The sequence below is a fragment of the Falco naumanni genome, chromosome 7 (genome assembly GCF_017639655.2).
Source record: "Falco naumanni isolate bFalNau1 chromosome 7, bFalNau1.pat, whole genome shotgun sequence".
Classification (NCBI taxonomy): domain Eukaryota; kingdom Metazoa; phylum Chordata; class Aves; order Falconiformes; family Falconidae; genus Falco; species Falco naumanni.
In genome coordinates this window covers 54,689,075-54,706,210 of record NC_054060.1, presented here as the reverse complement: position 1 = coordinate 54,706,210, position 17,136 = coordinate 54,689,075, and the positions used below count along the sequence as shown (strand labels likewise).

General features: G+C 33.0%; 1 protein-coding gene across 1 annotated transcript in view; it reads left to right on the top strand.

Moving 5' to 3' along the window:
• The window catches only part of RYR3 (ryanodine receptor 3), a 234,903-nt gene that overhangs the window by 176,157 nt on the left and 41,610 nt on the right, over positions 1-17,136 (top strand). Inside the window, exons 66-74 of the mRNA XM_040601263.1 lie at positions 3,371-3,501; positions 4,858-5,178; positions 6,557-6,797; positions 8,360-8,447; positions 8,560-8,652; positions 11,167-11,187; positions 13,068-13,082; positions 16,098-16,268; positions 16,735-16,794. Of these exons, the coding sequence (XP_040457197.1) occupies positions 3,371-3,501; positions 4,858-5,178; positions 6,557-6,797; positions 8,360-8,447; positions 8,560-8,652; positions 11,167-11,187; positions 13,068-13,082; positions 16,098-16,268; positions 16,735-16,794 (1,141 nt within the window). The remainder of the gene's footprint in view (positions 1-3,370; positions 3,502-4,857; positions 5,179-6,556; positions 6,798-8,359; positions 8,448-8,559; positions 8,653-11,166; positions 11,188-13,067; positions 13,083-16,097; positions 16,269-16,734; positions 16,795-17,136) is intronic.

The following is a 17,136-nucleotide window of genomic DNA, read 5'->3' as shown; positions in this document are numbered from 1 at the left end:
AGCTCTCTAGTCTGGTTAGAAGAGGGTTTGCATAGTATAAGGAACACTGGTTTCCACTTCCTTCCAGAGTTTATTCAGGAATTCATGCAAAATCTGGTGAACAGAGTGTCTTTGCTCCCACTCTGCATGCATGTACATGTGTGCACAAGCTCGTTCTTGTGTATGTCCACATTCAGTCATTTAGTCATTAGTCCATCACTAAATTACAAAGCTATACTCTTTCTTTCTTCTTTTTCTGTGTTTGAAAGTTTTAAGTACTCTTTGACACAGATTGATAGGAAAAGCCTTGCCCCTACTCTAACTAGAAGTCAGGATCTTTTCACAGGAAATAAAATGTGATTGTTTTTGAGCTGCCTTTCAATGAGAAGAGCTCACAGCACACTCTCTGCTTGATTGGCAAAAGCTATAAGCACTGGACAGTTAATTACATTAAACGCTGACGTTAGCAGCGTTCCCTTTTCCTAATGCAGTTGTCTTCTTGAAGGAAAGCATGATCAGATCAGATATAGCCAAAGAAATTAATTAGTCTCCTAAGGCTGTGTGAGAGGTTTCCAACTGTGGATTTCATTTAGTTTGGTTTTCACTAGTCTCACTAAGAGACTGAGTAGGCGGACATCAGTGTCTAGGTGAGAGGTAGGGCTTCAAACGTATTGCTCAATGTTTCAGCAAAACTTAGAAGTGAATGATTGAGCTGACTTGAACAGTTACTCAAATTTAAAAATCCTGAGATTTAGGATCAAAGTGCAGGGTTTTCCCTAGTGAATTTGGCAGGGACATTTTTACCTTCCGTTGCAGGATGAGTCACAGTTCACTTTTCATAGATGAATATCACTTTTCATGGCTGAAATAGTTCAGCTGATTCTACAAGACTTCTGGCTGCTGTGGTTCAGGACTAATGCTAAACTGGATTCTTGCTGCTGCCTTGTTGTGACAAACTTCAATTGTCAAAGGTTTTATCTTTGTACAAAGAGTATTTAGCTTGTTTAGTATGTTGAAAATGTTTCTGATTCCTCTGTGGACCTTTCTTTTCTAAATGCCTATGTGGTTTATAAATGTTGAGGACTGGATGCAAAACACAGTAGTCCATGACTACTTCCAGCCACCATGCTCTACTAGCTATATATATATATATAAAATATATAGAATTAGATATATATGTGTGTGTATGTATATATATATATAAACTTGTAGTATTGTTGCAGTATTATTGCTATAGGCATTCTGACTATGAATTCTATACCAAGGTACCTATTCCTTTTTTATTAACTGCATCAGAAATTTAGGTCCTAAATTTGTGGTTGAAAACTCCCTTTCATACCTGGTACCCAAAAGTTGTATGTCCATTTATGGTGTCTTGGTCTTTTCCTGTTTTTTTTTTTTGTAGAAACACATTTCCAAAGGATTTTTAGCACAAATTATGAAATATCTGTATGAATAATATGAAATACAGATTTCTGCATGTTAAGAAATTATAGCACTTTTTATGTATATACATAAATATGACAAAATTAATTTCTGTATTGTCATACATTACATATCCAGATGTTCAAAGACTTCGATTTGACCTCTTTGAGGGTTCTCAAAATGAAGCCTGCCAAAGATGCAAGAAAGTCCATTATAAAAAAATTTCAAAGTATAGATTGATTTGATTATATTTCAAGTGTTTTCCACTTCCTCCAAGACTTGCACATCAGCTCTGACAGTTACTCATTTTTTGGAGTGAATGTTTTTATTTAGTTGTCTTCTTAACATATATTGTCTGAAGGGTTAATCTGGCTTTTCTTTAAGTGCCATTTACTCCATTAATTCTATTGAATCACTCAGGGACCTGAGTGATTTATTTTATATTACTTGCTTTTTATGTCAGTGACTATCTGCTCTGATAGTCTTTTTATCTTTTCTAATTAGAAAACTTGGGCTTTCCCTTGGTTTCTTATATTTAGGACTTCCATATGACAGAAAATATCTGTATAGTTACAGTAATTTCCTTAGCCTTGTTGTATAATTGTTCATCTTCACTTCTTTGGGCTCCTTGGTATCCTCCTTTCATATAGAAAGATGGATATGCATTATGACATTCTCATGCATGGGAATAGCCTCAGTACATTTGATGTTGTCTTTTCAAATTACTTTTTAATATGTGTTTGTGTATATATGAATATATATATGTACACCAAGTATTTCCCTCTTGATCCAACAGATGGCAAAGACGTTATAAAGTTTCTCTTTTATGAAAATTTATAAAATCTCCCATATATATAATGATGCATCTTAATTACAATTTAAATTGGAAGAGAAAATTGCTGTTCTCTAATTTAGTAGGAATTCTAACATTATCAAATTTTTTTTTAATTAGATGTTCTGTGGTTGCTACCTGTGATATCAATGTATCATGTATTCTGTTGCAAAATGTACACTATATGTATGGTCAGAATGTAAGAAAAATGACATAGAACTATAGGTGGAACACATAGTTTCTTTTTAATTTTGTGATAATTGATTTCTGCATTTTCCATTTCTGTGAATGGCTGTAAACTGTCGTAATTCTGTACAGAGAACTAATGAACATTCACCCTTGAAACAGAGTAATATGTGAATTTCTTTTTGTGGTAAATAGCATATCTGCAGCCAGCTGATGAGCATGTTTTGTTGCTGTTGATTTGGCTTGGTTAGTTTTGTTTTTATGGTGAAGTTTGATTTCAGCTGTACCAGTTCCTTCATCCAGCTTATCAAGATGCTATCTGAGTTTTAGTGCTAGCACAGAACAGACAAATAGGAACATGGGAAGGTTGTATGGAGGAATGCAAATTTGCCCTTCAGAACATGCCACACAGAATGCCATAAAGTCATTAAATCAATTTTTGATTTTTTGTATGAGTAGTATTTCTCATAATTTTACTACGTAAATAAGTATTAATGTATGAAGCAAAAGAAATATATATATACACAGAAAATAAGTGAAATCTTTAAAAAGGTATGACTGCCTAAACAATTTCCTGTTGATCATATGCATTTACTTGTTTAAGCAAACCAAAGGTATAATAAGAATTATATAGATTAATTAAGAATTATAAGTTACTGAATTATTCTTTGTGCATATTCTAGACGTGTTCTATAGTCTGTAGTTGCACTGTGGAGCACTTTACCTTTAATATACAATACTTGGTGGAGGTTGTTTTTTTAAAAAAATTGTTTCTTTATACTACTGTTATTTCCAGTAATTCTGTTTATGTGAGTAATATTCTAATTTTCAAGTCGTTCCTAATGCATTAAAAAGATAAACTAATAAATGTTAATGCTGCTTTATAATGCATGCTAGATATTGAAAGCCCTTTCCTCTCAGGTAACTTTTTGTGTGTCTTATATACAGGCAGCGTCCTGCACTTGGTGAATGCTTAGCATCCCTTGCAGCAGCCATTCCAGTAGCATTCCTTGAACCTTCTCTCAACCATTATAACCCATTGTCTGTCTTCAACACAAAAAGTGCAAGAGAAAGAGCAAGTAAGTACTGTTCCTCATGCAAAAAATAACCCACAAACAAACAAAAAAGTGTTTGTTTTTTCCAACTAATAGTAATAGAAAGAAATTGCAATAATGAAAAAAACACAAATGTGTACCTCTGTAGAGAACTCTTACTATTGCTCTTTCATTACTTGTCATTTTAGCCTTGCTCTGCTTTGTTAAGACTATGTAACATTGTTCCCTTTCTCCTAGCATATTTGGGTGTTTTTTCTGAACATGATGTTGGAATTCTTTTCTGAGGCTGCAAACTGTAGTATTTGAAGCTTAGTTGAAGACCACATCTGCGTTACAAATTTTTTTAGCAAATTGTGCAGCTGTGTTCTTAATCTCATTTATATGAACAGGAAAATTACCTACATTGGTTTTTGTTTTCTTACCAGTACTCCAATGCAATTTGGTATAGGGAGCTCCTGACAGAATATGATCTTGATTCCATGCAACCTTAATCAAAGGAGCATGAGTCCTTCTAGACAATTTTCTTTGTTTGCTTCTTTCCCAACTTAATGTTGATGGACTCATATCTTAAAGTATTTCAGTATTTTCCTCACTGATCTGTGTAAGAGTCATTACCTGCCAAAATCATTGTTCCTTTAAACAAACAAACAAACAAAAATGTAGGCAGATCAATTCCATATGCTTCATAAGTTTTCCCATATGAAAGCAGTTATGGAAAAGCTTGTGCTAGCCCTTTCTACCTGTCAGCTGCGCTTTATAGAGGCAGCACTGGTGGAAGAAAAATTTTGCTAGAGTGACTGGCATTAGATTATGATGGGTTGTTAATTGCTGAATAAGCATCCTTCAGTTTCTAGTACAAGAATCTGACAACTGGAATTCTTTCCTGGCATTTTTTGTAGGAGATAGATGTGTAGACTTCATGAACTAGGTGCAGTTTAATTTTAATCTCACTCATAATTTTGACCTGTTTTCCCCGAGATGAATTTCATCTTTTGTAAATCAATGTGAAATTGGTGAGTAATATGGAAACAATGGTCAGAGTTTATCCAATATTGATACAAGCTTTCAGTTCTGCACTTTTACGTAGCTGGGCTGCTGACCAGATAGCTGCAGGGCATGTTATGGTAAAGCCATAGCTTTAATGCATCTATTGTCTACATTCTAGCTATATGCATATCATCAGAAAGATATAGTTTATGAGATGAGATGAGATATATACCTGTGCATACTCCAAAGCCTTACTATAGTTATGTCTGCCCAAGATGGTGACAGAGAAAAACCCTGAGTGACAGTGTTATTTGCATTTAGGGTTTTAACATAGATGAACCTGGACATCCTCTTTTATTTCGTTAACAAATCTTTTGCTTTCTGCACTTGCAGTTTTAGGTATGCCTGATACAGTAGAAGAGATGTGTCCCGAGATCCCTCAGCTGGATGGACTAATAAAGGAAATTAATGATTTAGCAGAGTCTGGAGCACGATACACTGAAATGCCTCATGTAATCGAGGTTATCTTACCCATGCTATGCAACTATTTATCCTACTGGTGGGAAAGAGGGTCTGAGAGTGTTCCTCAGAGTGCTGGGCCTTGTTGTACAATGATAACATCTGAGCATCTGAGCATCATTCTTGGAAATATTCTGAAAATCATTAACAACAATCTGGGAATAGATGAAGCATCTTGGATGAAAAGAATTGCAGGTGCGGTAAATATTTTAAAGAGTAATTGTACCTTATAATATTTAATTACTTTGAAACACTTCACCATATTACCCAATGATATTATAATAATAAATTGTAACAAAAAAAAAAAAAACCCAAAAGGAAAGAATGATAAAGAGTAGATAAGTAACAATAATAGATTTTTTAAAAAAAATTTTTATACATGCATTGTAGCATCACTTAAGCAGAGAGCTTTCTGTACAACACAATGGATTTTAAAAATCTTAATGTCTTTATGTGCTGTATAAGAGCCTTAGTGTTTAATTTGGAGTGATGAATTCCGTTGATTTTCAAAACACCTAAGAACTGTGTATTATAGCAGAGGGTGTAAGTGCTGTGAATTCTGTTCATGAAATATTGGGACAAAAGGGAAAAAAGTGAATACAGTGAAATAATTCCAGGAGTAACCCAAATTCAGAATCAGTCGCTTTGCTGGAGTAACTGTACCAGCTATTAAATGAGCAGGAAAATTTCTCAAAATGTCCTGTAATATTTCGTAGCTAGCTATCTGAAATTCTCGGTTTTAAAATTTTACCATCCCTTTTAAACTGTGTAAGAGTATAATATGCAATAAGGTGATTCAAGAAAATCTGTGTAAAGGTAATAATTCCCTGCTAAATTTTAATCCCCCTTTGGTACTGGGTTTTCAGTGTTATTTTAAATACAGCAAAGTCTTTAATAATAATAATAAGGATTGCATTTAAAATTAGTAAGAACTCTGTTACTTAATTGTAGAGACCACTGCTTGCAGTTTTGTAGTTATTGCTTATCTGAGTAAGGAGATAATGTACTAGTGTGGTTCTTCAAAGGATTTTTGACTCAGGTGTTCTGCATTTTATTACTAATGCTTGTACAAAATAGATCTACGATCTTGAATTAGTCATTCATTCTCTGCATTTTAGCTTGCCCAAGGCAAAAAGAGGTAAAGGAATTCTTCCAGAACTATTCTTCTGACTATTTTCTGAAATTGTGAATATATATAAAAAAACCAAACAAACAAACAATCAAAAAAAAAAAAAACCTCACACACAAAAAAACCCCAAGAGCATTTTTGTAAGGATTTTAGTGTCTCTATCCCTACTTTAAGTTCTAAGAGACACGCGACTCCCCAAAACCATGGTAGTTTAATTGTCGTGACTGAAATACTTATGTGAATTCCCAGTAACTAGCTTTTAATCTCTCAATACACACAGTTGTACAAAGCTATATTCATAGTTTTATTAATACATTCACAATGCTCCAGACATAAGTGAAGCAGTATGACCTTTATGTTTTCTAGAACTGCATAGTTCATATTAATACCATGAAAAACATCAATTGTGCTTAAATCATAGGATTATTTGTATTTTATGTATAGTTTATGCTCAACCCATCATCAGCAAAGCCAGGCCTGATCTGCTGAAAACTCACTTTATTCCAACACTGGAGAAACTGAAGAAGAAAGCTATAAAGATCGTGATGGAGGAGGAACAACTGAAAGCAGATAGTAAAAGTGACACCCAGGAAGCTGAGCTACTGATTCTTGATGAGTTTGCTGTTCTTTGTAGAGATCTTTATGCTTTCTATCCAATGTTGATACGTTATGTAGACAACAACAGGTAAATAAAAACTAATAATTAAATTCATATGTATTAGTTAATGTACTAGAGTCCATGATCACATAATCAGAAAGAACACAATGCATTTAATGTTACGCTGAGCATCAGATCCTAGATTCTTAACTTATAGAATGATGTACCTTGAATTCACACCTTTTTCTCACACGTATTTGACCTATTTAGTTGTATTGTAACTGCACTAATTATCATTGAGAAGCCATATACTGACCAAATTTGTTATATATGCTACTGCAGCCCAATGATGTTACAAATGGATATGCCTTTCAAAAATTAAAAAATGGCTAAACCCCTTAACCGTTAATGAAGGAGTGAAAACCTGTTTTGCCTCAATTGAATCATTCTATTTGTAGATAATACCACAAAGATGTTAATCTTTTGCGTTATTTTTTTCAAGAGGGAAACAAAAAGTGTTCGCACAACATTGTATTGCCTTTGGAATTACCAGTTTTTTCTCAACCATTTATTGAAGGATTATTCTGTGCCTACACTTCCCCTTTCCTTTGCCTCATAGCATGACCCCAAGACGCTCTTCAGAAGAGCATCTGAAGTATCTATAGTACCTCAGTAGCTATAGTATCTTAATCCTATCCTTAACAATATTGTTCTTCTGTACATAATCATTGTCCACTTATATTTCTAGGTGTTAGTACATATTGGGCTAGTTAGGATAATTTTCAATGGATACATGAACATTTATGCTGTGAACCAATTTACATCAAGAATTATTTGCTTCTTCTAAATGAATTCAAGTTTTTGCTATTTCAGACCTTGTTGGCAAGGGAACACTTCTATTTTTTAAAAAACACAGATTTAACTGGGATATGGAGAAATCCAACTAGGAAGAGTTAATGAGTATAAATTATAATGTAATAATTCCTTCCATGTCTGCTGTCAGATGTCCACTTCATGTATGGTCATATTAATGCATTTTAGAGACATTTAAGAGGTCTGCATCTAATTAGTTAATTTGCCCAAGTTTTCTGAGCACCCTTGTGCAGACAGACCCAGACTGAAGTTGTGTTGGTTCCTGGGCTGCAATAATAAACCAATTGAAGCAGTCAGTCATTCCTTACAGCTCTATCCACTGATTCCTTTCCTTATACTATTCCTCTGCTCCTCATTATAGCATTCTCTTTTGGATCAGCACAAAGCTTTGATAACAGAGTTTTTAAGGGGGGGGGGGGGGGGGGGGGGGGGGGGGCGGCAAGAAATAGACAAATACTCAGAGAAAGAGTTTTCCTTTTCAACCAGGTCTGTCTTCTAGTCACATTCACAGAATAGGCACAAAAAACATGTGTTGGCATGGTGCAGAGGAGGAGCAGGCAGAAACGAGTAGCCAAAAATTCGAAGTTTTGTTGGAGATGAGTAAAATTGCCATTACAATGGTTTTTCTAACCATGGTCATGTAAAATTGAAGTGATTCTCAATAAATTCCATGATTAACTATACAAATTTAACCTGATCTATTAAATAGAGCTTCTTATATTTGGTTGTCCTATTTTAAATGTCTTATCTTAAATTTCTCTTCATTTTGAATTTAGAGCAAATTGGCTGAAGAAACCAGATGCAGATTCTGATGAACTCTTTCGAATGGTAGCTGAAGTTTTTATCCTGTGGTGTAAATCACATGTAAGACAAGAAGTATACTTTTTCTTCCATTTCATTCTGTCTTTAAACATAAATGTGGTGCATGCAGGTGAAGTAAACATCTGGTGATTTTTTTCCCCCCCCCACTTTTTAGAATTTCAAAAGAGAAGAACAAAATTTTGTGATTCAGAATGAAATCAACAATTTGGCATTTTTAACAGGAGACACCAAGAGCAAAATGTCTAAAGTAAGTTAATAAAAATATCTGGATCGGTCAGTTAAATCTTCAGCATGTGTTTTGTATGTTGTAAGAAGGCTCTAAAAATCTACTCAGATTGCAACTGCTGTGCTGGTAGAAGAAAGAAAATACAGTTTTGCTTCTTAATTATAGACATGACAACTACTATGCAAAATATAGGCTACATACCTGAGAGTTACGTGGTAAACAGTCAAAGACACAAGATTAAAATAAAGGTCTTGATTTGAAAAAGTTACACGTACAAGAGATGGGTTGTAATATACAATATGGGTTGTTGCTTTTTCAGAAGAAAAAAAAAAGGTAAAAAAGGTAGGCTTTTATAAAAGCAAGTGAAGAAACTTTGGTTGCCTTATCTTTTTCTTGTGAACATCAATCAATATTGTTCTCTCAACTTTGATGGAGGAACGCTGCCTTTGCGTATACCTCTTTATTCATACATATAGCATGCCATGTGCACTGTTTTGCTTGGTTCTTATTAATGATCACATTAATTTCTTCTTTGCTTATTTTCAAATATGACAAGATACCGACATGGTGGCTGGAAAGTATGTTTGTTACCTGTAAATAGAGAAAATGCATGTTGTCAAGGTAAAAAAATGCCGCTTTGACATTAGCTGAGGAAGCTTGCCTTCAGGATAGTTGAAGTCTAATACCAAATAGGCATTGCTAAATGCAGCAAAGAACCCTTTATTTTATTCATATTTGTAACCTGTTTGGAGTAAACCTATTTTGAAAGTGTTCTAGAGAAGTGGTGGGGTTTATTGTTTTGTATTTCACTACATTTTGACTCTGTAACGTAGCTGCTGTAAGTCCAACTTTAGACAATAGAGAATCAGATAAAATGTGCCATTACATTTCTTAATTCTCTTTTAAGAAAAATTGCTTCTTTTCTGTTATTTATTCTTTTTTTTTTTTTTTAAGCTCTGAGATCTGGTTAAGCCGAATCCTGATATTGGAAAGTTTACAAGCAACAATAACACATTTTCTGCTCATCATGAGTTTATAACTGGCACTAAGCAGCAATTCAAACTATATAGAGCCTCTCCTATTTGGAGAAAAGGAAATTTTTTTATATGTTTTCTTGCCTTCAAGATGCAGCTCCTTGAGATTGTATGACAGAATTGAGCCGTTTGTTTTATCCTCCTTAGTGAGATGAGTAGTGAACATAGTCCAGGCTATTTGATGATCAATTGCACAAAACCAGTCTAACATAGATCTGTACTTTCATCATACGGCAATCACTACACAGACATTTAATACATATACTTCAACATTTATACGTTAGAATTGGCCTGAGTAGCCAAGAATTAGATGTACTTTTTTAAAAACATGATAGATTAGAATCAGGTGACTCATATTTAATCTAAATTGTGTCTGGCTGCAGTACTGGTAATAGGATAATATGATGTAAACTGATAGTGTCATATTTAAGTCAGTCTGGCATGGCAGGAATGACAAAACAAATCTTTGCAAAATAAAGAATAGTTTTCCTCATACTGCTCTGATTTGGATAGACTCACCGGAATTTAAAATCAAGAATCTATATGACCCAAATGTGAAAGAATTCCATTTTGAGATTACATTTTCAAATGACTGTTGTGTATATTTGAATATAAAGATACATGATGTATAAATACTTTTATAAATATATTTATACATAACAGAGATGTAGATGCATATGCAAATGCATGTTTCTTCATGTCGGTATGCAGTACAGGGATGTTATAAATTATTTTATATGCACATTATTTTTTAAAAACTTTAACATCAAATCTTAAAAGACACTGTGCATGGTTATTGCTAATATAGGAAGAAATAAAAGATTGTATTGTTCATTACTGAATATTTTATTAATATTTTCATATCTGCAGGAGTAGATAGTAATTTGTTTTATTATGACTTAAACACCATGACACAATACATGAGGCATCTTTTAGAAGTATTGTATTGGTTTTCTATATATGGTTTCTAAGCATGAAATTGATACAATTTCACAATATATAATGTGAAATAAAACTAATGCATTCATTAAAGCATACATTTAAATCTGAATAATTTTTTTTAAGACTGCATAGTTTAGAATAAACAAGAAATTCTCTAAGTAACTGAATGTCAGGGTTTCTTACCAGGTTTGATATATATTTATATCCTCAGAGAATAATCAGTAGAGGATATTAGGGAACATTATTTTTGTAATTTCTTGCTTTAATATTAACATTCAGCTCAGAAAGTAATATGCTAACAGAATAATTAACACTTTCCTCTTTATGTTTAAATGCCATATGCAGAAAAAAAAATATGTAGAGGATGAAGGATTACGATTACATTATTTATCAGTAGCTAATAGCAATGGTAACAAATGATTCATCATTCCAATCAATAAATTGATTAGGTACCCATTGTATTTTGATTATACAACATTAACTTTGTTAATATTTTCTCAAATAAATGTATTTACAGCTGAGCAAGTTTTTTAATTTTTCTTTTCTAAAAAAATGGCAGCAGATTGCTCGGAGGGGAATGGTAAGTTAGAGAACTTTCAGTCTGAGAGAGACTGGTAACATAGATTGCATTGAAATAACAGATTTGTGATAGAAGCGTTGAAATGGAGAATTTAAACACATTCAACTCCACTAATCTGTTATTTTTGAACCCTTCGTAGGTTTGTTGATAAAATAGTGTTTTATTTAAGATGCAATGATGTCCTATTGTGTTTTACAGTTAATTGATATAAATTAAATGTATACATTCACATGTACATAATAAATGTGTAATACATATGCGGGCAATTTTTCTGTGTAAGTTTTGTAACCTAAATGAATGTGTGGCTGAATATATGACCTCAGGTGGTAAACACTTGCATATCTTACTGCAGTTTTCATTGGCTGGTCCTCATTATTAATTTTTTGTGTCTGTTTTTAAAAATCATTTGGACAGAACTATTATGGAAGTTTGAGGCAGTCGTAAAATCCAAGTTTGTATTATGAAACAACATTGTGTTTTGTGCCCATTTGTAATATGTAATACATATTATTTGCATTTTTACCATTACTTAGAGGATGTCATGTTAGTATTTTCTGCAGTCATTTTTAATCTCATCTTTCAAACTATTTCAATTGCAGAGAATATGTTTCTTTTAGATATAATATGGTAAATCATTACTGGATTACTTTTATGGTCAAGTTTAATAAACGAAATGTCTTTACATACCCTCAGTGTATATCTGTTGAGCCATGTCTGTGCAGCATCTACATATACCACACAATTGAAAATTTCAATTAAAATTTGCTATTTGTCTCATTAAGGTATTGAAGACTCTAAGATGTTAATGATGGTTAGTCTTTCAGTCTTTCTTGACTTGTAGCTGGTTTTCTTCACTATGTGATATAAATACAATAGGGTATAAAAGATTTTGATGATAGCTTGGTTTCAACATTTTGAGGCTATTTCAAGTATCACAAGAAAACAAAGTTGCTATTAGAGCTATCACAGGAGGAGGAGATTGGTTTTGTTTATGATTTTTCTGTTTGTTTTTAACCAATGTTTTTTCTATAGTATTTTCCCATGCCTGGTCAAGGATTCTTCTGAGTAACAGTTGAATTTCTTTGCCATTTTACCATAACTACATGGTTTTTTGTTATCTTCTTAAGATTGCCTGACACAATGATAATATAGTATTGACTATGGAATACTTGTTTATTTAAGTGTTTTATGGTATTAATATAACAAACAGGAAAAAACCCGTATGTATGAGAGTTATAGTTGAGTTTATAATAGTGTTCTCAAAATGGGTACTGCTGAGAGATATGAGTTTAAGTTCTCTCAGGCTGTCTTCAAAACAGTAATGAGCTATGCAATGCGAAAATACATCTATTTTGTATAGATGTATAGAAAATTCATCTATAAATGAAATGCTGCATCTTCACGGTGATAGTTTAATTTCTGTTTTTAAACATAATTTTTCTCAGTCATATTTTGGTGGAGAAAAGAGATAGAAAGAACTGTTTTGGTTTCACATATATGGAAAAATATATGAATATTTTTCATTATTAGACTATCCAGGGTTCCAGACAACTTCCTCCTTTCAAAAATATTGGGAAAAGGTGCAGTAATTAGTATATGTGTGTGCCTACTAGATGTACTTCCTTATGTGCTGAAGCAACAAATGGTAGTGCTGAATAGTGACAGATAAATTCTGAAGTTCAATCACTTAATAAGGATTAAAGTGAATAAAAATTTTACGAAGATCTTATTTGATTATACACTTGCAGTCTGTTGGTTTAGCTACAAACTTATATTTTTATTGTCCTGATAAAGCTGTAAGTTTATTACTAACTTGTGAAATTGTCATCTTTTCATCGCTTTTACTTATGTTTTTTTCCCTTTATTTTTCTTTCATACAGGCCATGCAAGTAAAGGTACAGGTCAAAGTGCATGATGTGTCTTTGTTTTAGATTTAGAGATGATCAGGCTCCAAGCATTCTTTCCATTGATCATAGCAGTGGCGTCACAAAGTGAAGGCCTGGGTTCCACCTACTATAAATTTTCTCCAAGCTAAAGTGGCAGTATTTGACCAGAGCAGCTGAAATTCCCTTTGGCACTCCCACATGTTGCTTAATGTGAAAATGTAGTAAAGTTACCTTTTGTAATTACTTTACATGTACATTCTGCCTCTGCTGTCTTTCTGTATTCTGATATTTTTTTTTTGGTTAATATATTGAAGCAGATGTTGTGAAAGCAATGCCTAAGTAGAGTTATCAGAAACATGTGTTTGTCTTATGATATACAAGAAAAATATAGGGGAGAAATGTGCTGTAACCTATATATTGTCTGTAGATGAATAGTAGCTTATATTAGAACAAATAAGTTTAAATAGATATAGAGTTCAAATCCTACTTTTTTCCAAAATTAAAATGATCTTTACTAAAAATGTGAGGTGTGAAAAAGCTTTTGAATAATCCCTGTTTCTTTTATGTAATGCATTCAAAGCTTCCTTTGTCTCCAGTGAACCACAGTTCACCTTCCTTTGCATCATTATCTTTTTTTAAATATGGATTTCTAATATATATATGAGTACTTTTCAAGACATGGTGTGCTCTTCATTGGTGAAGCAGAATGAATAGCAAAATGGAGCATAAAATGCTTTCATCTTTGCCCTCACCCTGTGTGCTAAGAAGCACACATGATGCTGTGAAGAGTTTTAATCAATTAAATTGGAGGCATAAGTTAAAAAGTGAACAGTTGCATTAAACTAGCAGACCTGATTTCACATTTTGCTATTGTCAAACTTCCCCAGGTATATAGAGTAGGATTTAATGAATGGTGTCATGGTAATCTCAGAGAACTTAAGGTTTTAAGAGGGCTGGAAATACTAGAAACATTAATTCCATCACCTTAACAAGTTTTAGCTGATTATTATTTTTTTTTAGTATAAATAAATTCTTTCCTCTTTTCAATTGTACATTATTACAAAACCTACTGGAGAATCTGTAATTCTTTTTCTGTGTATGTTTGTTTAAGAAATGTCCATTTGTGTGTTTAAATCCTCAGACAAGTAAGGTCATTATACTGTTAGGCAACCAGATTATATCATTCTTCCTGTTAAGGTCCTTTTAGCACAGTTAATTATTTAGGCAAAATATATTCAATTTTAATGCTCCTTACATTGAAGGACAAAACATTGGAATGAAGTTATTGTATGTACTCATATAGGTGCATATTAGCACTGAAAGAGACATAATTTTATTGTCATTTTGGTGTCTGTGACTCTACTTACACATTTATCAGCACGAGTTGTGAATTCAGACAACAGAATTTGAAGGCAAAGGCAGAATGGGTCTTCTTTTCATGTTTTAAAAATGTTCAGGTTTTAAGGTTCACCTATCTTGTTCCTACCTAGTTATTAATCTGAAATGAAATTAAAGAAAATTGGATGTGTAAAACATCCTCAAGCATAAAGATGCAGAAAAGTAAACCAGTATGCCTCCTTCTTCCCCACCACCACCTTTTTTTTTTAGTATATATATATTATATCTTGTTATTCCTTATTTAAGTTGCATAGTGACGCCACTGGAATACAGTGATACATTGTGGGATTTGTTTGTCTGTTGTCAATGTAGAGTACAAATAATGTCATTATTATAGCCATTACATCACTGCTATTTCTAAGGCACTTCCAAAAGCAAAGCTTTGAGGCAAAGTACTCTCTTGCAATTGTTAGTTCCTTAAGAAAGGAAGCCACATCCACTGTGTGTTCCCTCTGACCTGCAAAATGCTCAACACCAGCTACGTACACAGAGATTCACCATCCAGAAGACAGAATTTGCCAAAATTTACCACTGAGTAGAATGTGTATGGCTGTCTTTTTTTCTTCCAGTGATTACTGTGATAATAGTGTAGTAATAATTGGTTAATAATGAATTGCAATGGATTCTGCTGTATCCTTATGTGGAACTGCACAAGTAATGAAGAAAACTTAACTGACAGAGGGAAAAGGATGTGGAGGGTTAAATGCAAGCATTTGCTATTTTGTATTGTTGTATAAGCCTGGTGGCCTAGTCCTGAAATCTTATCTTAGGCAAAACTCCCCTTGAATGTAGTAGGAGTTTAATCTAGGTACAGAATTCAGAACTGGGCTATTTTTATGTTGTTCTTGTTTACCATATGTTCATTAAATATATGGATCCGTTCTAAAGATTTTGGTTCATTGTCTCATAAATGAAAACTTTTGTGTGAAATACTGTTGTACAGTGTCTGTTGTAAGATAGGGCAGATGTTGTTCTGTTGTGATGTTTACTTCTCTGTCTTTTTTGTTTTCCTTTTCCTATTACTCATGATCTCCAAAGATGCAAAAGACTTAATTTTTCATCCCAGAATTACTTATATTAGCCGAAGCCAGAGAGCAGTGCTTTTCTCAGGGGCACTAATTCATTAGCATTTTATTGCATTGAATTAAAGCCTTTTAGATACTGGTATTTTTCAGTTGAGACAAATCAGATAATATTCTTTCATTCAGATCCTGGATAACTGTTTTTATGTTTCTAACAAAAATGTAAACATCCTGAATTTGCCTCTGTAACATTGAGGACTAATAGCATCCCCTGAGACTGACTCAGCTTTTAATTTTAAGTTTGATTCTGATTTGAGAGGTAAGATTTACAAAATATAGTTAGATTTGTATGTACGAATGCACATAAAAGTATGTTACTGCTACTGAAGTATTACTGTTATTGTAATTTCTGCATTGGTGCACATCTAAAATATTCTTTTACATTTCCTGCTCAAGACTGTACATCCTTCCTCTAATATAGCATTTTTAATTAATTGTACTACATCAGGAACACGGTTTCCTTGGACCATTAGGGGAAAAGCATGTTGGAAAAGTGTGTGATCAGAGAATTACAGTCATTTACTTTTCTATTTTTTAATTATAGTCTGGAGGACAAGATCAAGAGAGAAAGAAATCAAAACGTAGAGGTGATTTGTACTCCATACAAACGTCCTTGATTGTAGCTGCACTTAAAAAGATGCTTCCTATTGGTTTGAATATGTGTACTCCTGGAGATCAAGAGCTCATCTCTTTGGCTAAGACTAGATACAGCCATGTAAGTGTATACTTTGTAGTATTTCTTAATGCAAAAGCAGAACTTTATAAACTGAACTTTGAGACAAGTTATCTAAGCAATCAATATAATTAAATATATCAATGTACTGTAAGCAATTGTAGCTGCTAATTGTGCTTTCACAAGAAAAAGTGGTGTGTGTATAGACAGCTGCCATCATTTCCATGTCATTTCCTATTTGAATACAATGTACAATTTTACATATACATATTAATTTGAACCAAATACTGAAATATCATCAGTTAGCTTTAATTATCTTCAAAGTGTAATCCTTGTTTTGTGGTCAAAATTAAAGAAAGCCTTTATCCCATGCCCTTCTGGTAATTTATGTATTTTGAAAACAAAAGAGGTTAAGTTTCAATATTAAAATAATAGCTGTTCAATGTTGTACATATTCTTATGAGATGAATCACAATCTGAATTGAAATATACTTCTACCTTTCTACAGAGGGACACTGATGATGAAGTCAAAGAACATTTACGTAACAACTTACATTTGCAGGAAAAGGTAATATAAAAACTGTCTTAAAAATGCTGCTGTTCACTTTTAAAACACAGAAGTCGCAATTTTTTATCACATGTAAAAAAAAACCAAAAGAGAATCTGAAAAGCTATTAGAAAAATTGCCTTTTCAACATTTTTCTTCATATTTTTTTCTTGACAATAATTGGTTTATTTGTAGCTTTGGCTGGTATTTTCAAATTTCAGGAAGTCCTATAGAATGAGGCAGTTGTAAAGAGTTGAGATATTGGTAGTTTTAAAGCTGTAATTACTTAAAATCAACTCAATTCAAGATGAAAGTAAAACAAACTAGTATTTCAGCTTCTTTTCTTGAACTTAACTTGCACTA